This window comes from Bombina bombina, chromosome 7, assembly GCF_027579735.1.
Source record: "Bombina bombina isolate aBomBom1 chromosome 7, aBomBom1.pri, whole genome shotgun sequence".
In the NCBI taxonomy this organism is placed as follows: domain Eukaryota; kingdom Metazoa; phylum Chordata; class Amphibia; order Anura; family Bombinatoridae; genus Bombina; species Bombina bombina.
The window spans coordinates 574,487,308-574,514,196 of record NC_069505.1 but is presented as its reverse complement, the minus strand read 5'-3'; the positions used below and the strand labels follow the sequence as shown (position 1 = coordinate 574,514,196).

General features: G+C 41.3%; 1 protein-coding gene across 2 annotated transcripts in view; it reads right to left on the bottom strand.

Moving 5' to 3' along the window:
- Positions 1 to 6,627: 6,627 nt before the first annotated feature.
- EHMT2 (euchromatic histone lysine methyltransferase 2) overlaps positions 6,628 to 26,889 on the bottom strand; it is a 135,154-nt gene continuing 114,892 nt past the window's right edge. For both annotated transcript variants that reach the window (XM_053721981.1, XM_053721982.1), the window contains 8 exons: positions 26,713 to 26,880; positions 19,962 to 20,106; positions 19,808 to 19,885; positions 19,618 to 19,733; positions 19,106 to 19,192; positions 18,515 to 18,593; positions 18,244 to 18,419; positions 6,628 to 7,398 (listed from right to left, as the gene is read on the bottom strand). In XM_053721981.1, the coding sequence (XP_053577956.1) occupies positions 7,224 to 7,398; positions 18,244 to 18,419; positions 18,515 to 18,593; positions 19,106 to 19,192; positions 19,618 to 19,733; positions 19,808 to 19,885; positions 19,962 to 20,106; positions 26,713 to 26,880 (1,024 nt within the window). In that variant the 3' untranslated portion in view covers positions 6,628 to 7,223. The remainder of the gene's footprint in view (positions 7,399 to 18,243; positions 18,420 to 18,514; positions 18,594 to 19,105; positions 19,193 to 19,617; positions 19,734 to 19,807; positions 19,886 to 19,961; positions 20,107 to 26,712; positions 26,881 to 26,889) is intronic.

The following is a 26,889-nucleotide window of genomic DNA, read 5'->3' as shown; positions in this document are numbered from 1 at the left end:
ATAAGTCTTCCAGACTCTATAATATATCTCCCTAGATACGGATTTACGAGCCTGTAACATAGTATTAATCACAGAGTCAGAGAAACCTCTTTGACTAAGAATCAAGCGTTCAATCTCCATACCTTTAAATTTAAGGATTTGAGATCCTGATGGAAAAAAGGACCTTGTGACAGAAGGTCTGGTCTTAACGGAAGAGTCCATGGTTGGCAAGAGGCCATCCGGACAAGATCCGCATACCAAAACCTGTGAGGCCATGCTGGAGCCACCAGCAGAACAAACGAGCATTCCTTCAGAATCTTGGAGATTACTCTTGGAAGAAGTACTAGAGGCGGAAAGATATAGGCAGGATGATACTTCCAAGGAAGTGATAATGCATCCACTGCCTCTGCCTGAGGATCCCGGGATCTGGACACCTACCTGGGAAGTTTCTTGTTTAGATGAGAAGCCATCAGATCTATTTCTGGAAGACCCCACATTTGAACAATCTGAAGAAATACCTCTGGGTGAAGAGACCATTCGCCCGGATGTAATGTTTGGCGGCTGAGATAATCCGCTTCCCAATTGTCTATACCTGGGATATGAACCGCAGAAACTAGACAGGAGCTGGATTCCGCCCATACCAGAATTCGAGATACTTCTTTCATAGCCAGAGGACTGTGAGTCCCTCCTTGATGATTGATGTATGCCACAGTTGTAACATTGTCTGAAAACAAATGAACGATTCTCTCTTTAGAAGAGGCCAAGACTGAAGAGCTCTGAAAATTGCACGGAGTTCCAAAATATTGATCGGTAATCTCACCTCCTGAGATTCCCAAACCCCTTGTGCTGTCAGAGACCCCCAAACAGCTCCCCAACCTGTCAGACTTGCATCTGTTGAAATTACAGTCCAGGTCGGAAGAACAAAAGAAGCCCCCTGAACTAAACGATGGTGATCTGTCCACCACATCAGAGAGTGTCGTACAATCGGTTTTAAAGATATTAATTGAGATATCTTTGTGTAATCCCTGCACCACTGGTTCAGCATACAGAGCTGAAGAGGTCGCATGTGAAAACGAGCAAAGGGGATCGCGTCCGATGCTGCAGTCATAAGACCTAGAATTTCCATGCATAAAGCTACCGAAGGGAATGATTGTGACTGAAGGTTTCGACAAGCTGAAATCAATTTTAGACGTCTCTTGTCTGTCAAAGACAGAGTCATGGACACTGAATCTATCTGGAAACCTAAAAAGGTTACCCTTGTCTGAGGAATCAATGAACTTTTTGGTAAATTGATCCTCCAACCATGATCTTGAAGAAACAACACAAGTCGATTCGTATGAGATTCTGCTAAATGTGAAGACTGAGCAAGTACCAAGATATCGTCCAAATAAGGAAATACCACAATACCCTGTTCTCTGATTACAGACAGAAGGGCACAGAGAACCTTTGTAAAAATTATTGGAGCTGTAGCTAGGCCAAACGGTAGAGCCACAAACTGGTAATGCTTGTCTAGGAAAGAGAATCTCAGAAACTGATAGTGATCTGGATGAATCGGAATATGCAGATATGCATTCTGTAAATCTATTGTAGACATATAATGCTCTTGCTGAACAAAAGGCAGGATAGTCCTTACAGTTACCATTTTGAATGTTGGTATCCTTACATAACGATTCAATATTTTTATATCCAGAACTGGTCTGAAGGAATTCTCCTTCTTTGGTACAATGAAGAGATTTGAATAAAACCCCAGCCCCTGTTCCAGAACTGGAACTGGCATAATTACTCCAGCCAACTCTAGATCTGAAACACATTTCAGAAATGCTTGAGCCTTCGCTAGGTTTACAGGGACACGGGAAAGAAAAAAAATCTCTTTGCAGGAGGCCTTATCTTGAAGCCAATTCTGTACCCTTCTGAAACAATGTTCTGAATCCAGAGATTGTGAACGGAATTGAACCACATTTCTTTGAAAAAAACGTAATCTGCCCCCTACCAGCTGAGCTGGAATGAGGGCCGCACCTTCATGTGGACTTGGGAGCTGGCTTTGGTTTTCTAAAAGGCTTGGATTTATTCCAGACTGGAGATGGTTTCCAAACTGATACCGCTCCTGAGGATGAAGGATCAGGCTTTTGTTCCTTGTTGTAACGAAAGGAACGAAAACGATTATTAGACCTAAATTTACCTTTAGATTTTTTATCCTGTGGTAAAAAAGTTCCTTTCCCTCCAGTAACAGTTGAGATAATAGAATCCAACTGAGAACCAAATAATTTATTACCCTGGAAAGAAAGGGAAAGCAGAGTAGACTTAGAAGACATATCAGCATTCCAAGTTAAGCCATAAAGCTCTTCTAGCTAAAATAGCTAGAGACATATACCTGACATCAACTCTAATGATATCAAAGATGGCATCACAAATAAAATTATTAGCATGTTGTAGAAGAATAATAATGCTATGAGAATTATGATCTGTTACTTGTTGCGCTAAAGCTTCTAACCAAAAGGTTGAAGCTGCAGCAACATCCGCCAAAGATATAGCAGGTCTAAGAAGATTACCTGAACACAAGTAAGCTTTTCTTAGAAAGGATTCAATTTTCCTATCTAAAGGATCCTTAAAGGAAGTACCATCTGCCGTAGGAATAGTAGTACGCTTAGCAAGAGTAGAGACAGCCCCATCAACCTTAGGGATTTTGTCCCAAAATTCTAATCTGTCAGATGGCACAGGATATAATTGCTTAAAACTTTAGAAGGAGTAAAAGAATTACCCAAATTATTCCATTCCCTGGAAATTACTTCAGAAATAGCACCAGGGACAGGAAAAACTTCTGGAATAACTACAGGAGATTTAAAAACCTTATCTAAACGTTTAGATTTAGTATCAAGAGGACTAGAATCCTCAATTTCTAATGCAATTAGGACTTCTTTAAGTAAAGAACGAATAAATTCCATTTTAAATAAATATGAAGATTTATCAGCATCAACCTCTGAGACAGAATCCTCTGAATCAGAAGAAACAATATCAGTATCAGAATGATGATGTTCATTTAAAAATTCATCTGAAAAAAGAGAAGTTTTAAAAGACTTTTTACGTTTACTAGAAGGAGGAATAACAGACATAGCCTTCTTAATGGATTTAGAAACAAAATCTCTTATGTTATCAGGAACACTCTGAGTATTAGATGTTGACGGAACAGCAACAGGTAATGTAACAGTACTAAAGGAAATATTATCTGCATTAGCAAGTTTGTCATGACAAACAGTACAAACAACAGCTGGAGGAACAGATACCAAAAGTTTACAGCAGATACACTTAGCTTTGGTAGCTCCAGCACCAGGCAGGGATATTCCAGAAGTATCTTCTGACTCAGCTTCAACGTGGGACATCTTGCAATATGTAATAGAAAAAACAACATATAAAGCAAAATTGATCAAATTCCTTAAATGACAGTTTCAGGAATGGGAAAAAAATGCCATAGAACAAGCTTCTAGCAACCAGAAGCACAAAATAATGAGACTTAAAAAATATGGGCGTCACTATTGTCTCCACATTATTTAAGCGCCAAAAAAGATGCCCACATTATTTGGCGCCTAAATGCTTTTGGCGCCAAAATGACGCCACATCCGGAACGCCGACACCTTTGGCGCAAAAAAACATCAAAAAATGACGCAACTTCCGGCGACACGTATGACGCCGGAAACAGAAAAAAAAATTTGCGCCAAAAAAGTCAGCGCCAAGAATGACGCAATAAAATTAAGCATTTTCAGCCCCCGCGAGCCTAACAGCCCACAGGGAAAAAGTCAAATTTTTAAGGTAAGAAAAAATGATTTATTCATATGCATTATCCCAAATATGAAACTGACTGTCTGAAATAAGGAATGTTGAACATCCTGAGTCAAGGCAAATAAATGTTTGAATACATATATTTAGAACTTTATATAAAAGTGCCCAACCATAGCTTAGAGTGTCACAGAAAATAAGACTTACTTACCCCAGGACACTCATCTACATGTAGTAGAAAGCCAAACCAGTACTGAAACGTGAATCAGTAGAGGAAATGGTATATATAAGAGTATATCGTCGATCTGAAAAGGGAGGTAAGAGATGAATCTCTACGACCGATAACAGAGAACCTATGAAATAGACCCCGTAGAAGGAGATCACTGCATTCAAATAGGCAATACTCTCCTCACATCCCTCTGACATTCACTGCACGCTGAGAGGAAAACCGGGCTCCAACCTGCTGCGGAGCGCATATCAACGTAGAATCTAGCACAAACTTACTTCACCACCTCCATAGGAGGCAAAGTTTGTAAAACTGATTTGTGGGTGTGGTGAGGGGTGTATTTATAGGCATTTTGAGGTTTGGGAAACATTGCCCCTCCTGGTAGGAATGTATATCCCCTACGTCACTAGCTCATGGACTCTTGCTAATTACATGAAAGAAATGAGAAGTTTTAAAAGACTTTTTACGTTTACTAGAAGGAGGAATAACAGACATAGCCTTCTTAATGGATTTAGAAACAAAATCACTTATGTTATCAGGAACACTCTGAGTATTAGATGTTGACGGAACAGCAACAGGTAATGTAACAGTACTAAAGGAAATATTATCTGCATTAACAAGTTTGTCATGACAATCAGTACAAACAACAGCTGGAGGAACAGATACCATACGTTTACAGCAGATACACTTAGCTTTGGTAGATCCAGCACCAGGCAGCGACTTTCCAGAAGTATCTTCTGACTCAGTGTTAACGTGGGACATCTTGCAATATGTAATAGAAAAAACAACATATAAAGCAAAATTGATCAAATTCCTTAAATGACAGTTTCAGGAATGGGAAAAAAATGACAGTAAACAAGCTTCTAGCAACCAGAAGCAATAAATAATGAGACTTAAATAATGTGGAGACAATAGTGACGCCCATATTTTTTTTTTAGCGCCAAAAGAGACGCCCACATTATTTGGCACCTAAATGCTTTTGGCGGCAAAAATGACGCCACATCCGGAACGCCGACACCTTTGGCGCAAAAAACGTCAAAAATTACGCGACACGTATGACGCCGGAAACAGAAAAATTTTTGCGCCAAAAAAGTCCACGCCAAGAATGACGCAATAAAATGAAGCATTTTCAGCCCCCACGAGCCTAACAGCCCACAGGGAAAAAAGTCAAATTTTAAGGTAAAAAAAATTGATTTATTCATATGCATTATCCCAAATATGAAACTGACTGTCTGAAAAAAGGAACGTTGAACATCCTGAGTCAAGGCAAATAAATGTTTGAATACATATATTTAGAACTTTATAAAAAAGTGCCCAACCATAGCTTAGAGTGTCACAGAAAATAAGACTTACTTACCCCAGGACACTCATCTACAAATTGTAGAAAGCCAAACCAGTACTGAAACGAAAATCAGTAGAGGTAATGGTATATATAAGAGTATATCGTCGATCTGAAAAGGGAGGTAAGAGATCAATCTCTACGACCGATAACAGAGAACCTATGAAATAGACCCCGTAGAAGGAGATCATTGAATTCAAATAGGCAATACTCTCCTCACATCCCTCTGACATTCACTGCACGCTGAGAGGAAAACCGGGCTCCAACCTGCTGCGGAGCGCATATCAACGTAGAATCTAGCACAAACTTACTTCACCACCTCCATAGGAGGCAAAGTTTGTAAAACTGATTTGTGGGTGTGGTGAGGGGTGTATTTATAGGCATTTTGAGGTTTGGGAAACTTTGCCCCTCCTGGTAGGAATGTATATCCCATACGTCACTAGCTCATGGACTCTTGCTAATTACATGAAAGAAAAGGCATGCTGAGTAATCTTTTTCCTCAGACTAAGGCATACAGGGCAGCAAATGTATGGGAGGCGCAGTGAGAATAATGTCCCACAAGTTCCCATTGCTTTAAAGCCATCAAAGCCCTACTGAAGAGACTGATATGGACTACGGCTACACCCTAGAACAAAGCAGCACAATCTTGTACTACTTTAAAAATAATAAACTCTTGATTGAAGAATCTAAAACTAACAGCTCACTTTGCCACTTCCTATCACTAACGCAGGCAAGAGAATGACTGGGTTGGGAGGGAAGGGAGGAGCTATTTAACAGCTCTGCTGTGGTGCTCTTTGTGTCTTCCTGTTGACCAGGAGGTGAATATCCCATTAGTAATTGAGATGATCCGTGGACTCATCGTGTCTTAAAAAAGAAAAGACGTTATCACACATCAAAGCTAAGAACTGTGTCTTTATGATTGATTTTATCTTACCATATTCACATTATATGTTTTAAAACATTGTGCATTATTTTTAAAACATTGTGCATTATTTTGAATTTTTTTTTTTTTTGCAATTATTTTGATATTATTATGATATTATTATTAGTTTCAATAGAGAGTGCACAGCTGGTTTTCAGCCAGGAGCTGTGTCCCCTGACTGTTAAACACACACACCACAATCCGGCCTTCATAGTGACCCATTAAGCTTTGCTTTATGCAAATATTTGTCACTTGCTATTGAAGCAAATCCCTACTGACAGATATACAAAAGGCTGTGTTTGATTTCATTAACATAGCTGCCTTGTATCACAAACTGTGCTATGGTGAGCTTAGGCTGCACAGTGACAAAAGGAAGCAAATAAATAGATATGAGTTATTAAAAAAAATGAAGTTTATTATTATTTTAATGATGAGAGGCTATGTGCTATACAAATCTAGGAAGGGGTTAAAATGAAAGACGCTGCTATAAGAGCTTTTGAAAAGAAGTCAATGATCGGTACGTCTCTGGATGAACAGTGGTTAACAATAATAAAATGTACATGGTCTCTGGAGAGAAAGGTAATAATCACATGATGCTGTGAAATGTCACTTGAAGGGCTAATGAAATAATGCTCTGCATAATCTTACATGAAAGGAGATTGGATCAACACTTTGCAGGCTCCTCCCATGAGGAAGGGGGAAGTTTTTTTGTGGTTTTTTTTTTTAACACACTGCAACATCCTCTGTTGAAGGAGCAAATTACCAAATGATCAGCCAGGATCTCTTTAACAGGGAGAAGAGGCTAATGGCACAATGCTCGTCAGGCTCCTCTCTGAAGTGTGAGGGTTTATTCAGTAACATTCGGAAAAGGTTTGTTCTGTGGAAGAGCAACGTTCCACAATAGCCACTTTTGAAGAGGCTAAATGTGCTCTGCAGGGCCAAATCTGGCAGAAGTTCATGAAGCAATACGATAGGGGGGTGGGAGGTCACACTGGTTGAGGGGGAGGTGCCGGTACAGACGCAGACTCTGGCACTTCCAATCGGGCAAGGCGGCTCTGCTCCAGTGCGATTGCCTCAGCTGAGTGCTTGCATCTCTCCGAGCCACACTGACATGTAAAATATCTGCTTTTAATGTCCCAGAAACGGTCACCGTAATCAAACCTGAGAGTGCAAAAGGGGAAATAAAAACAAATTAAAAAAGAACAAACACGAAGATGGATGAGAAAATTGTGCTAGAACCTACTTGAAGAAAAGCTACCAATTAAAAGACTTAGATTCATTTTTCTTCAGAGCACTATCTTCGCTTCCTCCTTGTTACAAAGGGGGGACTGGGGGAGTATGGGTAGTGGGAGGGATATTTAAGCTCTTGCTGGGGTGTAATTAATGGAATCGTGGACAAAAAGGAAAACATGAAAAGAAGAAAAAAAAGAAGAAAAAAAAGAAAAATCCCACTAAAGAGAAAAAAGCAAGAAGAAAAAAAAATCTAAGTTTATAGTTTGAGTTTTCACAGAGGTGTAGGAAAGTTAAAAGAGCAGCAAATACTTTGATATTTTTATAGTAAATATTTACTTGTATTTAGTGAAACAAGTTTGCTTTATATTTTCATTATTTATTTTGACCACATTTCATGTAATTTTAGCTCTGAAAATTGGGGATTTTCTATTTCTTCAAACTTGAAATGCACCTGCTTACTTCTAAATGCTAATCCCTAATTTTTCTTTCTCCCAGAACATCTTGAAAACAATGTACTTTATATTAACATTATGACAGTGGCTAGCCTTGTTGTCTGCAGACTCAAGATGGGATTGGCTCCTCCAAATAAGGCAAATGGTGGGTGGAGTTTTGCTGTAGGAAATCAATTTCAGTAAAAACTTATGCTTACCTGATAAATGTGTTTCTTTCTTGAAACGGTGAGTTCACAGATCATCTCTAATTACTATTGGGAATATCACTCCTGGCCGGCAGGAGGAGACAAAGAGCACCACAGCAAAGCTGCCAAATATCACCTCCCCTCCCTCAAACCCCAGTCATTCGACCAAAGGAAAAGGAGAGAAAGGAAGTAACAAGGTGCAGAGGTGCCTGAGGTTTACAAAACAAAAAACTGTGCAATATAAAACAGGGCGGGCCGTGGACTCACTGTGTCAAGAAAGAAATACATTTATCAGGTAAGCATAAATTTTATTTTCTTTCTAATGACACGGTGAGTCCACGGATCATCTAATTACTATTGGGAATCAATACCCAAGCTAGAGGACATAGATAATAAGGGAGGGACAAGACAGGGAACCTAAACAGAACGCACCACTGCTTGAAGAACCTTTCTGCCAAAAGAAGCCTCAGCCGAGGTAAAAGTATCAAATTTATAGAATTTAGAAAAAGTGTGTAGAGAGGACCAAGTTGCAGCCTTGCAAATCTGTTCCACAGAAGCTTCATTTTTGAATGCCCAGGAAGAGGAAACAGCCCTCGTGGAATGAGCCGTGATTTTCTCAGGGGGTTGTTGTCCAGCGGTTTCATAGGCCAAGCGAATTATACTCCTCAGCCACAGAGAAAGAGACGTAGCAGTAGCTTTCTGACCCTTGCATTTCCCAGAGAAAAGTACAAACAAGGAAGAGGACTGGCGAAAATTCTTAGTCGCCTGCAAATAGTACTTCAATGCACGTACCACATCCAGATTGTGCAGTAAATGCTCCTTATGAGATGAAGGGTTAGGACACAAGGAATGAACAACGATTTCCTGGTTAATATTTGTATCTGAAATCACTTTCGGAAGGAAACCTAACTTAGTACGCAGAACTACCTTATCCAAATGAAAAAACAAGGTAAGGGGATTACCACTGCAAGGTTGAGAGTTCAGAAACTCTTCAAGAAGAAGAAACAAAACATTCCAAGATAACATCTTAATGTCTAAAGAATGCATAGGCTCAAATGGAGCCTGCTGAAGAACTTTAAGAACAAGGTTAAGACTCCACTAACATATTTGAACACAGGCTTGATTCTGACCAAGGCCTGACAGAAGGACTGCACATCCGGTACGTCTGTCAGATGCTTATGCAACAATATAAGGCAGAAATTTGACCCTTCAAAGTACTAGCTGATAATCCCTTCTCCAGACACTCCTGGAGAAAGGACAAAATCCTAGGAGTTCGAACTCTACTCCAAGAGTAGCCTTTGGATTCACACCAATACAAATATTTACGCCATATCTTATAGTAAATTTTTCTAGTAACAGGCTTACGAGCCTGAATCATGGGCTCAATGACCGACTCAGAAAACCCACGCTTATATAAAATTAAGCGCTTAATCTCCAAGCAGTCAGCTTCAGAGAAACGAGACTTGGATGAAGGAAGGGGCCATGCCGATGCAATGAGGATCACTGATGCCCTCTCCTGCTTGATTCGAGCAATGACCCGAGGGAGGAGAGCGAACGGAGGAAACAGGTATGCCAGACTGAAAATCCAAGGAACCGCCAGAGCATCTATCAGTACAGCCTGAGGATCCCTTGACCTCGACCCGTACCCTCGGGAGCTTGGCATTCTGTTGAGATGCCATGAGATCAAGCTCCAGCTGTCCCCCCATTTGAGAATAAAGTTGGAAAACACCTCCGTATGGAGTTGCCACTCCCCCGGGTGAAAGGTCTGTCTGCTCAGAAAATCCACTTCCAAGTTGTCCACCCCTGGAATGTGGATTGCAGAGACGGCAGTTGTGGGTCTCTGCCCACTGAATAATCTTGGTTACTTCTGTCATAGCCAAGGAACTCAGAGTTACTCCCTGATGGTTGCTGTAAGCCACTGAAGTTATGTTGTCCGACTGGAACCTGATAAACCGGGCAGAAGTTAACTGAGGCCAGGCCAGAAGAGCATTGACGATTGCCCTCAGTTCTAGGATGTTTATGGGGAGAACTGACTCCTCCCGAGTCCATATCACCCGAGTCTTTAGCGAGCCCCAGACTGCTCCCCATCCCAGCAGGCTGGCATCCGTGGAATCTCTTGTCGCCTGATCCAGTTCTACTCACGAAGACAGATCCGGATAATCTCTGTTCCATTGACTGAGCATGCATAAATGCAGAGGTCTAAGATGGAACCGAGCAAACGGAATGATGTCCATGGCAGACACCATCAGACCAATTACCTCCATACATTGGGCCACTGACGGCCGAGGAGAGGACTGAAGATCTTTGTTTTTCTGACCTCTGTCAGAAAATGTTTCATTGATAGAGAATCTATTATTGTTCCCAAGAACACCACCCCTGTGGCTGGAATTAAGGAACTCTTTCCCAAATTCACCTTCCATCCGTAAGAGCACAGAAAAGATAACATCTCCGTGTGGGAGCTTGCCTGTTGAAAAGATGGCGCCTGAATGAGAATATCGTCCAAATCCTTTGAGAAAATCCTGAGAGCTGTGGCAAGGCCGAATGGGAGGGACACAAACGTGCAAAAACGCGAACCTTAGAAACTTGTGATGGTCCCTGTGAATGGGAATGTGCAGGTACGCATCCTTTAAATCTACTGTTGTCATGAATTGACCCTCTTGGATTAAGGGAAGAATGGAACGAATCATTTCCATCTTGAAGGAAGGGAAACTTGTTTAGACTCTTGAGGACTAGAATTGGTCTGAAGGGTCCCTCTTTTTTGGGAACCCACGAAAAGATTGGAATAGAATCCCAGGCCCTGTTCCTGCATTGGAACAGGAACTATCACTCCCAGTTTGGATACATCGTGTACACAAAGTAAGAAGGCCTCTCTTTTCATCTGGTCTACAGAGAACCTTGAGAGAAGGGAACCTGCCCCTCGGAGGATAAGCCTTGAATTCCAGTTTGTATACCTGGGACACAATGTCCACTGCCCAGGGATCCGGAACATCCCGAACCCTTGCTTGAAGGAAGAGAGAAAGTCTGCCCCCAACCAGATCCGCTCCCGTACCAGGGGCAGAGCCTTCATGATGATTTTAAATCACTTAACGGGTTTCTTGAATTGCTTTCCCTTGTTCCAAGACTGATTGGGCTTCCAGGAGGACTTGGACTGTTCCTGCTTGGAAGAAGGGGTAAACCCTTAAAGTTTTGAAAGGAACGAAAATTACTCTGACATCCTGTTTGTTCCTCTTATCCTGAGGGAGAAAGTGCCCCTTTCCTCCCGTAATATCTGAAATGATTTCAGCCAAACCCGCCCCAAACAAGGTCTTACCCTTGTAAGGAATTGCCAAGAGCTTAGACTTAGATGACACATCCGCAGACCAGGATTTCAACCATAAGGCTCTACGAGCCAGAACAGCAAAGCCAGAAATCTTTGCCCACGCCGGTGCAATGAGGATCACCAACGCCTTCTCCTGCTTGATTTGAGCAATGATCCGAGGGAGGAGAGCTAAAGGAGGAAACAGGTATGCCAGACTGAAAATCCAAGGAACCGCTAGAGCGGTTCTTCCTTAAGAGAATTAAAATTGGCCCTTACCTCAATGTAAATCTGCCCGGCAGCAGGGCGGTTTGAGAAGGCTTCCTCCCTCACATGGACCTGTGGAAAGAAGAAAGACTGAATAATCTTATTCAGGCTTTCAAGTTAGAGCAGCAATAATTGATTGAGAAGCACATTGGGGATTATATCCCACAAGTTCCCAAATGCTTAAAAGCCACCAGTGCTCTACTGAAGAGACTGACATGAGCTACGGCTATACCCCAGGAAGGAGCAGAACAAACTTGCTTTGCTGAAAATTAAAAAAACATAATTTATGTAAGAACTTACCTGATAAATTCATTTCTTTCATATTAGCAAGAGTCCATGAGCTAGTGACGTATGGGATATACATTCCTACCAGGAGGGGCAAAGTTTCCCAAACCTCAAAATGCCTACAAATACACCCCTCACCACACCCACAAATCAGTTTAACGAATAGCCAAGAAGTGGGGTGATAAGAAAAAAGTGCGAAAGCATAAAAAATAAGGAATTGGAATAATTGTGCTTTATACAAAAAAAATCATAACCACCACAAAAAGGGTGGGCCTCATGGACTCTTGCTAATATGAAAGAAATTAATTTATCAGGTAAGTTCTTACATAAATTATGTTTTCTTTCATATAATTAGCAAGAGTCCATGAGCTAGTGACGTATGGGATAATGACTACCCAAGATGTGGATCTTTCCACGCAAGAGTCACTAGAGAGGGAGGGATAAAATAAAGACAGCCAATTCCGCTGAAAAATAATCCACACCCAAAATAAAGTTTACATTTTATAATGAAAAAAACTGAAAACATAAGCAGAAGATTCAAACTGAAACAGCTGCCTGAAGTACTTTTCTACCAAAAACAGCTTCAGAAGAAGAAAACACATCAAAAAGGTAGAATTTAGTAAAAGTATGCAAAGAAGACCAAGTTGCTGCTTTGCAAATCTGATCAACCGAAGCTTCATTCCTAAATGCCCAGGAAGTAGAAACTGACCTAGTAGAATAAGCTGTAATCCTTTGAGGCGGAGTTTTACCCGACTCGACATAAGCATGACGAATTAAAGATTTCAACCAAGATGCCAAAGAAATGGCAGAGGCCTTCTGACCTTTCCTAGAACCGGAAAAGATAACAAATAGACTAGAAGTCTTTCGGAAATTCTTAGTAGCTTCAACATAATATTTCAAAGCTCTAACTACATCCAAAGAATGCAATGATTTCTCCTTAGAATTCTTAGGATTAGGACATAATGAAGGAACCACAATTTCTCTACTAATGTTGTTGGAATTCACAACCTTAGGTAAAAATTCAAAAGAAGTTCGCAACACCGCCTTATCCTGATGAAAAATCAGAAAAGGAGACTCACAAGAAAGAGCAGATAATTCAGAAACTCTTCTGGCAGAAGAGATGGCCAAAAGGAACAAAACTTTCCAAGAAAGTAATTTAATGTCCAATGAATGCATGGGTTCAAACAGAGGAGCTTGAAGAGCCCCCAGAACCAAATTCAAACTCCAAGGAGGAGAAATTGACTTAATGACAGGTTTTATACAAACCAAAGCTTGTACAAAACAATGAATATCAGGAAGATTAGCAATCTTTCTGTGAAAAAGAACAGAAAGAGCAGAGATTTGTCCTTTCAAGGAACTTGCAGACAAACCTTTCTCCAAACCATCCTGAAGAAACTGTAAAATTCTCGGAATTCTAAAAGAATGCCAGGAAAAATGATGAGAAAGAAACCAAGAAATATAAGTCTTCCAGACTCTATAATATATCTCCCTAGATACAGATTTACGAGCCTGTAACATAGTATTAATCACAGAGTCAGAGAAACCTCTTTGACTAAGAATCAAGCGTTCAATCTCCATACCTTTAAATTTAAGGATTTGAGATCCTGATGGAAAAAAGGACCTTGCGACAGAAGGTCTGGTCTTAACGGAAGAGTCCACGGTTGGCAAGAGGCCATCCGGACAAGATCCGCATACCAAAACCTGTGAGGCCATGCTGGAGCTACCAGCAGAACAAACGAGCATTCCTTCTGAATCTTGGAGATCACTCTTGGAAGAAGAACTAGAGGCGGAAAGATATAAGCAGGATGATACTTCCAAGGAAGTGACAATGCATCCACTGCTTCCGCTTGAGGATCCCTGGATCTGGACAGATACCTGGGAAGTTTCTTGTTTAGATGAGAGGCCATCAGATCTATTTCTGGAAGTCCCCACATTTGGACAATCTGAAGAAATACCTCTGGGTGAAGAGACCATTCGACCGGATGCAACGTTTGGCGACTGAGATAATCCGCTTCCCAATTGTCTATACCTGGGATATGAACCGCAAAAACTAGACAGGAGCTGGATTCCGCCCAAACCAGAATTCGAGATACTTCTTTCATAGCCAGAGGGCTGTGAGTCCCTCCTTGATGATTGATGTATGCCACAGATGTGACATTGTCTGTCTGAAAACAAATGAACGATTCTCTCTTTAGAAGAGGCCAAGACTGAAGAGCTCTGAAAATTGCACGGAGTTCCAAAATATTGATCGGTAATCTCACCTCCTGAGATTCCCAAACCCCTTGTGCCGTCAGAGACCCCCACACAGCTCCCCAACCTGTAAGACTTGCATCTGTTGAGATTACAGTCCAGGTCGGAAGAACAAAAGAAGCCCCCTGAACTAAACGATGGCGATCTGTCCACCACGTCAGAGAGTGTCGTACAATCGGTTTTAAAGATATTAATTGAGATATCTTTGTGTAATCCCTGCACCACTGGTTCAGCATACAGAGCTGAAGAGGTCGCATGTGAAAACAAGCAAAGGGGATCGGGTCCGATGCAGCAGTCATAAGACCTAGAATTTCCATGCATAAGGCTACCGAAGGGAATGATTGTGACTGAAGGTTTCGACAAGCTGATATCAATTTTAGACGTCTCTTGTCTGTCAAAGATAGAGTCATGGACACTGAATCTATCTGGAAACCCAAAAAGGTTACCCTTGTCTGAGGAATCAATGAACTTTTTAGTAAATTGATCCTCCAACCATGATCTTGAAGAAACAACACAAGTCGATTCGTATGAGATTCTGCTAAATGTGAAGACTGAGCAAGTACCAAGATATCGTCCAAATAAGGAAATACCACAATACCCTGTTCTCGGATTACAGACAGAAGGGCACCGAGAACCTTTGTAAAAATTCTTGGAGCTGTTGCTAGGCCAAACGGCAGAGCCACAAACTGGTAATGCTTGTCTAGGAACGAGAATCTCAGAAACTGATAGTGATCTGGATGAATCGGAATATGCAGATATGCATCCTGTAAATCTATTGTAGACATATAGTGCCCTTGCTGAACAAAAGGCAGCATAGTCCTTACAGTTACCATTTTGAATGTTGGTATCCTTACATAACGATTCAATATTTTTAGATCCAGAACTGGTCTGAAGGAATTCTCCTTCTTTGGTACAATGAAGAGATTTGAATAAAACCCCAGCCCCTGTTCCAGAAGTGGAACTGGCATAATTACTCCAGCCAACTCTAGATCTGAAACACATTTCAGAAATGCTTGAGCCTTCGCTGGATTTACTGGGACACGGGAAAGAAAAAATCTCTTTGCAGGAGGCCTTATCTTGAAGCCAATTCTGTACCCTTCTGAAACAATATTCTGAATCCAAAGATTGTGAACGGAATTGATCCAAATTCCTTTGAAAAAACGTAATCTGCCCCCTACCAGCTGAGCTGGAATGAGGGCCGCACCTTCATGTGGACTTAGAAGCTGGCTTTGCTTTTCTAAAAGGCTTGGATTTATTCCAGACTGGAGATGGTTTCCAAACTGATACCGCTCCGGAGGATGAAGGATCAGGCTTTTGTTCCTTGTTGTGACGAAAGGAACGAAAACGATTATTAGACCTAAATTTACCTTTAGATTTTTTATCCTGTGGTAAAAAAGTTCCTTTCCCTCCAGTAACAGTTGAGATAATAGAATCCAACTGAGAACCAAATAATTTATTACCCTGGAAAGAAAGGGAAAGCAGAGTAGACTTAGAAGACATATCAGCATTCCAAGTTTTAAGCCATAAAGCTCTTCTAGCTAAAATAGCTAGAGACATATACCTGACATCAACTCTAATGATATCAAAGATGGCATCACAAATAAAATTATTAGCATGTTGAAGAAGAATAATAATGCTATGAGAATTATGATCTGTTACTTGTTGCGCTAAAGCTTCCAACCAAAAAGTTGAAGCTGCAGCAACATCCGCCAAAGATATAGCAGGTCTAAGAAGATTACCTGAACACAAGTAAGCTTTTCTTAGAAAGGATTCAATTTTCCTATCTAAAGGATCCTTAAAGGAAGTACCATCTGCCGTAGGAATGGTAGTACGCTTAGCAAGAGTAGAGACAGCCCCATCAACCTTAGGGATTTTGTCCCAAAATTCTAATCTGTCAGATGGCACAGGATATAATTGCTTAAAACGTTTAGAAGGAGTAAATGAATTACCCAAATTATTCCATTCCCTGGAAATTACTTCAGAAATAGCACCAGGAACAGGAAAAACTTCTGGAATAACTACAGGAGATTTAAAAACCTTATCTAAACGTTTAGATTTAGTATCAAGAGGACCAGAATCCTCAATTTCTAATGCAATTAGGACTTCTTTAAGTAAAGAACGAATAAATTCCATTTTAAATAAATATGAAGATTTATCAGCATCAACCTCTGAGACAGAATCCTCTGAACCAGAAGAGGCATTATCAGAATCAGAATGATGATGTTCATTTAAAAATTCATCTGAAAAATGAGAAGTTTTAAAAGACTTTTTACGTTTACTAGAAGGAGGAATAACAGACATAGCCTTCTTAATGGATTTAGAAACAAAATCTCTTATGTTATCAGGAACACTCTGAGTATTAGATGTTGATGGAACAGCAACAGGTAATGTAACTTTACTAAAGGAAATATTATCTGCATTAACAAGTTTGTCATGACATTCAATACAAACAACAGCTGGAGGAACAGCTACCAAAAGTTTACAGCAGATACACTTAGCTTTGGTAGCTCCAGCACCAGGCAGCGATTTTCCAGAAGTATCTTCTGACTCAGGTTCAACATGGGACATCTTGCAATATGTAATAGAAAAAACAACATATAAAGCAAAATTGATCAAATTCCTTAAATGACAGTTTCAGGAATGGGAAAAAATGCCAGTGAACAAGCTTCTAGCAACCAGAAGCAATAAAAAATGAGACTTAAATAATGTGGAGACAAAAGTGACGCCCATATTTTTTTAGCGCCAAATAAGACGCCCACATTATTTGGTGCCTAAATGCTTTTGGCGCCAAAAATGACGCCACATCCGGAACGCCGACATTTTTGGCGCAAAAGAACATCAAAAATGACGCAACTTCCGGCGACACGTATGACGCCGGAAACAGAAAAAAAAATTTGCGCCAAAAAAGTCTGCGCCAAGAATGACGCAATAAAATGAAGCATTTTCAGCCCCCGCGAGCCTAACAGCCCACAGGGAAAAAAGTCAAATTTTAAGGTAAGAAAAAAAATTGATTTATTCATATGCATTATCCCAAATATGAAACTGACTGTCTGAAATAAGGAATGTTGAACATCCTGAGTCAAGGCAAATAAATGTTTGAATACATATATTTAGAACTTTATAAAAAAGTGCCCAACCATAGCTTAGAGTGTCACAGAAAATAAGACTTACTTACCCCAGGACACTCATCTACATGTTGTAGAAAGCCAAACCAGTACTGAAACGAAAATCAGCAGAGGTAATGGTAAATATATAAGAGTATATCGTCGATCTGAAAAAGGAGGTAAGAGATGAATCTCTACGACCGATAACAGAGAACCTATGAAATAGACCCCGTAGAAGGAGCGCATATCAACGTAGAATCTAGCACAAACTTACTTCACCACCTCCATAGGAGGCAAAGTTTGTAAAACTGATTTGTGGGTGTGGTGAGGGGTGTATTTGTAGGCATTTTGAGGTTTGGGAAACTTTGCCCCTCCTGGTAAGAATGTATATCCCATACGTCACTAGCTCATGGACTCTTGCTAATTACATGAAAGAAATCTTGATTGAAGAATCTTCTTTCAGACACCTAAACTTTACCACCTCCTTGCTTTTAACGTAGGCAAAGAGAATGACTGGGGTTTGAGGGAGGGTATATTTGACAGCTTTGCTGTGGTGCTCTTTGCCTCCTCCTGCTGGCCAGGAGTGATATTTCCAATAGTAATTAGAGATGATCCGTGGACTCACCGTGTCATTAGAAAATGATGTTAAAAATGTTTTAAAAATGTTTAGACTTGGCCGCTATGTTATTCTATAGCAACACAACAGAAATGTCTTGTTATTACAAGGTGTTTTACTGTCCCTTTAAACAAGAGTGAAACGCGTAAGGGTATGGCAAGAGATAGGGTGTTTGAGGGTATATGTGCATACAAAAAAAAATGGTAGAAAAGATCAAAGGGGTGTAAATGGTTTACAGACAGGAGAGAGAACTATTTACAGGAGACAAAGCCTCTACTTCCTAGTTACATTCTTCTAAGTTCCTGAAGTCCACTCTTACCCTAGTTCTTCTCCTGACCGTATTTCTCTTCCACTGAAGAAAGCGATTCGGGGGAAGCGTAGGTCTTGATGAGACATGAAGACTCGCACTGGGATTAGATTTGGCTCACAGAGGTGGTTAATAAAGCGGCTGATGTTGCCATAGTATCGCGCATCGATACAATAAACTTCTCCATCCTGAGAAGGGGAAAAAAAAAAAAAGAGATAATAAAGCTGTGACTGAAAAGACAATTGTGGAAATAGAATGGGAATACAATTAATGAAATTCTCACCTTGTTATCCAAGTCAAATAGGTAGGAATCGTCTTCTCTTACATCAGCCTCAGCATCTGAGATCAGTTCCCCAACATACCTATTGTGGGGACAAGATGTCAGAAAGACCAGGGTTTAAAGAGATGAAAAAGGGAGGAGACAAGAAAGGGATTCCTTGGGGAATAGTGGTTACGTTGGTTTGTTAAAGAGAAATTAAACCTCAGAATTGTTCTTTCATGATTCAAATAGTGCATACAATTATAAACAACTTTCCAATTTACTTGTATTATTTTTGCTTCATTCTCTTGGTATTCTTTGTTGAAAGAGCAGCAATGCACTACTGGCTGAGCCGATAACAGGTATGTATGTGTGCCCACCAATCAGCAGCTGGCTCCCAGCTCCTAAGCTTACCTAGGTATTCTTTTCCACAAAGGATTCCAAAGAGAACAAAGCAAATTAGATAAGTAAATTGGAAAGTTGTTTAAAATTGTATGCTCTATCTGAATCATGATAGATACAATTTGGGTTTCATGTGCTTTTAAAAGGACCATAAAGGAGACCCGTTACTGAGGGGAACGATAGAGGAAGGCTAAAGACATTCAGAAAACTCACTCGCAGATGAAGGTTCCTTGTGGGATTCCCTGAAGGGCTCTCACGCCCCAGCCCATCTTTGCTGTGCGGTACAACTGGAGTCTGACTCTGGAAGATAAATGAAAGGATTTAAAGATCCAGTAAACAGTAAAATTGCATAATAAACAAATACATAATAGAAAGACAGTGCAGTAACACTTAGTCAGAATTACAAATAAGTAGTAGATTTGTTTTCTGAAAAAATGTAAAGCTATTTCTATTTCCCTTCCCCCTTTATCAGCCAATAACAAATGCATATACGTATACTCTGAACTCTTGCACATGCTCAGTAGTAGCTGGTGCCTCACAAAGTGTTAATATCACAGGACTATGCATATTGTGATAATGGAAGTAAATTGGAAAGTTGTTTAAAATTATATGCGCTATCTTAATCATTAAAGAAAAAGTATGGGTTTCATGTTCCTTTAAGTCTCTTTACAAGCTCAGAGATAATAAATATTGGCCAGTGGCTGTATTTGTGGGGCCCCACTTACTTGATACCACTCTGCACCACTCGATTCTTGCATGTCTGCCAACAAGCACAGGCCTGGTTACATTCAAAGATGAGCGGAGGTTCAATTTTGTTAAACTCCTGAAGCAGACGGCCATCCTGAAAAAAAAAGACAATGAGGAAGGAAGTACGTAGGTCAAACGACCTAAGAAGTACTTCTGCATCACACTTACCTTGTCATACCAACAGCGAATACTGAGTTGTCCGCAAAGGCAGTTGCTTGACGAGCAATCGTCAAGGCAGCTGCAATTCTGTTTGGATACAGAAAGTTAGTGATGAAGTAGTGGAGTGTATAAGTCGTCATGCGTACCCAGAAGTATGCTGTACCTGTAAGTGTGTGATGTTGCGGTCAATGCTCATGGCCGAAGTTTCGCAGTTTTCAGATACATATTTGTAGTCATCTGGTGTTGGCTCCTCGTCCACTCCATTCACACATGGGATTGGGACCCGCTCATACCCATGCGCTATGTCCCTGAAAGATGGGGAACATTCTCTAAAGAAATGCTATGCAAACTGCTCACCTTCCACCTTATAAATAGAGATATGAAACTAAAAAACATAATTTATGCTTACCTGATAAATTCCTTTCTTCTGTTGTGCGATCAGTCCACGGGTCATCATTACTTCTGGGATATAACTCCTCCCCAACAGGAAATGCAAGAGGATTCACCCAGCAGAGCTGATATAGCTCCTCCCCTCTACGTCAGTCCCAGTCATTCGACCAAGAATCAACGAGAAAGGAGTAACCAAGGGTGAAGTGGTGACTGGAGTATAATTTAAAAAATATTTACCTGCCTTAAAAAACAGGGCGGGCCGTGGACTGATCGCACAACAGAAGAAAGGAATTTATCAGGTAAGCATAAATTATGTTTTCTTCTGTTATGTGCGATCAGTCCACGGGTCATCATTACTTCTGGGATACCAATACCAAAGCAAAAGTACACGGATGACGGGAGGGATAGGCAGGCTCATTATATAGAAGGAACCACTGCCTGAAGAACCTTTCTCCCAAAAATAGCCTCCGAAGAAGCAAAAGTGTCAAATTTGTAAAATTTGGAAAGGTATGAAGCGAAGACCAAGTTGCAGCCTTGCAAATCTGTTCAACAGAGGCCTCATTCTTAAAGGCCCAAGTGGAAGCCACAGCTCTAGTGGAGTGAGCTGTAATTCTTTCAGGAGGCTGCTGTCCAGCAGTCTCATAGGCTAAACGTATTATGCTACGAAGCCAGAAAGAGAGAGAGGTAGCAGAAGCTTTTTGACCTCTCCTCTGTCCAGAATAAACGACAAACAAGGAAGAAGTTTGGCGAAAATTTTTAGTTGCCTGCAAGTAGAACTTGAGGGCACGAACTACATCCAGATTGTGTAGAAGACGCTCCTTCTTTGAAGAAGGATTTGGACACAAGGATGGAACAACAATCTCTTGATTGATATTCCTGTTAGTAACTACCTTAGGTAAGAACCCAGGTTTAGTACGCAGAACTACCTTGTCTGAGTGAAAGATCAGATAAGGAGAATCACAATGTAGGGCTGATAACTCAGAGACTCTTCGAGCCGAGGAAATAGCCATTAAAAATAGAACTTTCCACGATAACAATTTTATATCAATGGAATGAAGGGGTTCAAATGGAACACCTTGTAAAACGTTAAGAACTAAGTTTAAACTCCATGGCGGAGCAACGGCTTTAAACACAGGCTTGATCCTAGCTAAAGCTTGACAAAAAGCCTGGACGTCTGGATTTTCTGACAGACGCCTGTGCAACAAGATGGACAGAGCTGAAATCTGTCCCTTTAATGAACTAGCCGATAAACCCTTTTCTAGACCTTCTTGTAGAAAGGACAATATCCTAGGGATCCTAACCTTACTCCAGGAGTAACGTTTGGATTCGCACCAGTATAGGTATTTGCGCCATATTTTATGGTAAATCTTTCTGGTAACAGGCTTCCTAGCCTGGATCAGGGTATCAATAACCGACTCAGAAAAACCACGCTTTGATAAAATCAAGCGTTCAATTTCCAAGCAGTCAGTTTCAGAGAAGTTAGATTTTGATGTTTGAATGGACCCTGTATCAGAAGGTCCTGTCTCAGAGGTAGAGACCAAGGCGGACAGGATGACATGTCCACTAGATCTGCATACCAAGTCCTGCGTGGCCATGCAGGCGCTATTAGAATCACAGATGCTCTCTCTTGTTTGATTTTCGCAATCAATCGAGGAAGCAGCGGGAAGGGTGGAAACACATAAGCCATCCCGAAGTTCCAAGGTGCTGTCAAAGCATCTATCAGAACCGCTTCCGGATCCCTGGATCTGGACCCGTAGTGAGGAAGTTTGGCGTTCTGGCGAGACGCCATGAGATCTATCTCTGGTTTGCCCCAACGTCGAAGTATTTGGGCAAAAATCTCCGGATGAAGTTCCCACTCTCCCGGATGAAAAGTCTGGCGACTCAAGAAATCCGCCTCCCAGTTTTCCACTCCCGGGATGTGGATTGCTGACAGGTGGCAAGAGTGAGACTCTGCCCAGCGAATTATCTTTGATACTTCCATCATTGCTAGGGAGCTTCTTGTCCCTCCCTGATGGTTGATGTAAGCTACAGTCGTGATATTGTCCGACTGAAACCTGATGAACCCCTGAGTTGTTAATTGGGGCCAAGCTAGAAGGGCATTGAGAACTGCCCTCAATTCCAGAATGTTTATTGGAAGGAGACTCTCCTCCTGATTCCATAATCCCTGAGTCTTCAGAGAATTCCAGACAGCGCCCCAACCTAGTAGGCTGGCGTCTGTTGTTACGATTGTCCAGTCTGGCCTGCTGAATGGCATCCCCCTGGACAGGTGTGGCCGATAAAGCCACCATAGAAGAGAATTTCTGGTCTCTTGATTCAGATTCAGGGTAGGGGACAAATCTGAGTAATCCCCATTCCACTGACTTAGCATGCACAATTGCAGCGGTCTGAGGTGTAGGCGTGCAAAAGGTACTATGTCCATTGCCGCTACCATTAAGCCGATCACCTCCATGCATTGAGCCACTGACGGGTGTTGAATGGAATGAAGGACACGGCATGCATCCTGAAGCCTTGTTAACCTGTCTTCTGTCAGGTAAATCTTCATTTCTACAGAATCTATAAGAGTCCCCAAGAATGGAACTCTTGTGAGAGGAAAAAGAGAACTTTTCTTTTCGTTCACTTTCCATCCATGCGACCTTAGAAATGCCAGAACTAACTCTGTATGAGACTTGGCAGTTTGAAAGCTTGAAGCTTGTATTAGAATGTCGTCTAGGTACGGAGCTACCGAAATCCCTCGCGGTCTTAGTACCGCCAGAAGGGCGCCCAGAACCTTTGTGAAGATTCTTGGGGCCGTAGCCAATCCGAATGGAAGAGCTACAAACTGGTAGTGCCTGTCTAGGAAGGCAAACCGTAGATACCGTTGATGATCTTTGTGAATCGGTATGTGAAGGTAAGCATCTTTTAAATCCACTGTGGTCATGTACTGACCCTTTTGGATCATAGGTAAGATTGTCCGAATAGTTTCCATTTTGAACGATGGAACTCTTAGGAATTTGTTTAGAATCTTTAAATCTAAGATTGGCCTGAAAGTTCCCTCTTTTTTGGGAACCACAAACAGGTTTGAGTAGAAACCTTGTCCTTGTTCCGACCGCGGAACTGGATGGATCACTCCCATTAATAACAGATCTTGTACACAGCGTAGAAACGCTTCTTTCTTTATCTGGTTTGTTGACAACCTTGACAGATGAAATCTCCCTTTTGGGGGAGATAATTTGAAGTCTAGAAGGTATCCCTGAGATATGATCTCCAGCGCCCAGGGATCCTGAACATCTCTTGCCCAGGCCTGAGCGAAGAGAGAAAGTCTGCCCCCCACTAGATCCGGTCCCGGATCGGGGGCTCTCGGTTCATGCTGTCTTTGGGGCAGCAGCAGGTTTCCTGGTCTGTTTGCCCTTATTCCAGGACTGGTTAGGTTTCCAGCCTTGTCTGTAACGAGCAACAGCTCCTTCCTGTTTTGGTGCAGTGGAGGTTGACGCTGCTCCAGGTTTGAAATTCCGAAAGGAACGAAAATTAGACTGTCTAGCCTTAGCTTTGGCTTTGTCTTGAGGTAGGGCGTGGCCCTTACCTCCTGTAATGTCAGCGATAATTTCTTTCAACCCGGGCCCAAATAAAGACTGCCCCTTGAAAGGTATATTAAGTAATTTAGACTTAGAAGTAACATCAGCTGACCAGGATTTTAGCCACAGTGCTCTACGTGCCTGTATGGCGAATCCAGAGTTCTTAGCCGTAAGTTTAGTTAAATGTACTACGGCCTCCGAAATGAATGAATTGGCTAGTTTAAGGACTCTAAGCCTGTCCATAATGTCGTCTAGCGTAGACGAACTAAGGTTCTCTTCCAGAGACTCAATCCAAAATGCTGCCGCAGCCGTAATCGGCGCGATACATGCAAGGGGTTGCAATATAAAACCTTGTTGAACAAACATTTTCTTAAGGTAACCCTCTAATTTTTTATCCATTGGATCTGAAAAAGCACAGCTATCCTCCACCGGGATAGTGGTACGCTTAGCTAAAGTAGAAACTGCTCCCTCCACCTTAGGGACCGTTTGCCATAAGTCCCGAGTAGTGGCGTCTATTGGAAACATCTTTCTAAATATTGGAGGGGGTGAGAACGGCACACCGGGTCTATCCCACTCCTTAGTAACAATTTCAGTTAATCTCTTAGGTATAGGAAAAACGTCAGTACTCGCCGGTACCGCAAAGTATTTATCCAACCTACACATTTTCTCTGGTATTGCAACGGTGTTACAATCATTGAGAGCTGCTAAGACCTCCCCTAGTAATGCACGGAGGTTCTCCAATTTAAATTTAAAATTTGAAATATCTGAATCCAATCTGTTTGGATCAGAACCGTCACCCACAGAATGAAGCTCTCCGTCCTCATGCTCTGCAAGCTGTGACGCAGTATCAGACATGGCCCTAGTATTGTCAGCGCACTCTGTTCTCACCCCAGAGTGATCACGCTTGCCTCTTAGTTCTGGTAATTTAGACAAAACTTCAGTCATAACAGTAGCCATATCATGTAATGTTATCTGTAATGGCCGCCCAGATGTATTAGGCGCCATAATATCACTCACCTCCCGGGCGGGAGATGCAGGTACTGCCGCGTGAGGCGAGTTAGTCGGCATAACTCTTCCCTCGCAGTTTGGTGAAATTTGTTCACATTGTACAAATTGACTTTTATTTAAAGTAGCATCAATACAGTTAGTACATAAATTTCTATTGGGCTCCACCTTGGCATTGGAACAAATGACACAGATATTCTCTGAGTCAGACATGTTTAACACACTAGCAATAACTTGCAACCTGGTTATAATCTTTTTTAGCAAAAACGTACTGTGCCTCAAAGAGGTACTTTAACGATTAAATGACAGTTGAGATAATGAACTGAAACAGTTATAGCATCAAGTTTAAAATAACACAACTTTTAGCAAAGGTTTGTTCCCATTAGTAAATAACTAAATTTGACATAAAAAATTATAGAGTAACGTTTTTATTCACAGTCAATAAAAATTCTCACAGCTCTGCTGAGAGAATGTACCTCCCTTCAAAGAAGTTTGAAGACCCCTGAGATCTGTCAGTGAACCGGATCATGCAGGAAATATAATAGTAGCTGACTGGAATTTTTTGATGCGTAGCAAAAGAGCGCCAAAACGGCCCCTCCCTCTCACACACAGCAGTGAGGAGAAACGAAACTGTCACAATTTAAAGCAGACAACTGCCAAGTGGAAAATAATGCCCAAACATTTATTTACTCAGTACCTCAGCAATGTAAACGATTCTACATTCCAGCAAAAACGTTTAACATGACAATATTTATTAAAAGGATTAGTGACCTTTAACAGAGTAGTTCCGGTGAAAAACCATTCCCAGAATACTGAAGTGTATACATACATGTCATTATAACGGTATAGCAGGATTTTTTCATCAATTCCATTCAGAAAATAAAAACTGCTACATACCTCAATGCAGATTCATCTGCCCGCTGTCCCCTGATCTGAAGTCTTTACCTCCCTCAGATGGCCGAGAACAGCAATATGATCTTAACTACTCCGGTTAAAATCATAGTAATAAACTCTGGTAGATTCTTCTTCAAACTCTGCCAGAGAAGTAATAACACGCTCCGGTGCTATTGTAAAATAACAAACTTTTGATTGAAGTCATAAAAACTAAGTATAATCACCATAGTCCTCTCACACATCCTATCTAGTCGTTGGGTGCAAGAGAATGACTGGGACTGACGTAGAGGGGAGGAGCTATATCAGCTCTGCTGGGTGAATCCTCTTGCATTTCCTGTTGGGGAGGAGTTATATCCCAGAAGTAATGATGACCCGTGGACTGATCGCACATAACAGAAGAAATAACCTTTATAAAAACTGCAAAATGTAGAAGGAAAACAAATATACTTCTATGTGTTACTCCGAGATCAGCTCCTCTGACACATACCCAATCATGGAGCACAAAGAGGTTCTGATTGATGCATGCATGCTGTGCACGCATTTCACCATACACCAGAATATATCTAAGCTCCAAGAACCACTGTAGGGCATGTAAAGGAAATTATCACATTATTAAATATAGAAGCTTTAAAATGTGTCATATTGTACATTTTTAGAAGCATTATTCTAGGGGACTAGATAACCCCATTTATAATTTTGCATTTAAGTGCTCATTACATATGTAACAGCTTTTGGCCCTTTGCTGGTGGGGTTTTCACACTATTATACTCATGCTGAGGGCTTCCTCTGTGACTTTTGCAGACCATCTCTACACCTCTTTTTTTTTTTAGGACACCTCTATCTCACCCTCCTGGAATTAATTACTTCCACAATTCATTATCTCTCAATATATATCTGGTTGATAATCCGTTGATAACCTCTGGTCCTTCTTAGGACCTTTCACTCAGAGATGACATTTGATTAATTTCCTTCATCTCCAGCATAATCTCTCCCTAAGAGTAGAAGAGGATTCTCATCTACATGCCTGTGGAGGGAACATCTCTTACAGATAACAATGTATTACTAATTTCTCACCTGCAGATGATGCGCTCTGTCCGCACTGCTCTGTTGCCGACTCCTTGTCGAATCTTTCGGTTTAACTGCAAGGCATACCACACCTCCGTGTGCTCCAGGGTCAAGTCACATGGTGTATCCCCTTCGTTGTTTCTAACTTCTGTGTCTGCCCCTCGAGACAGGAACAAGCTGGGGAGA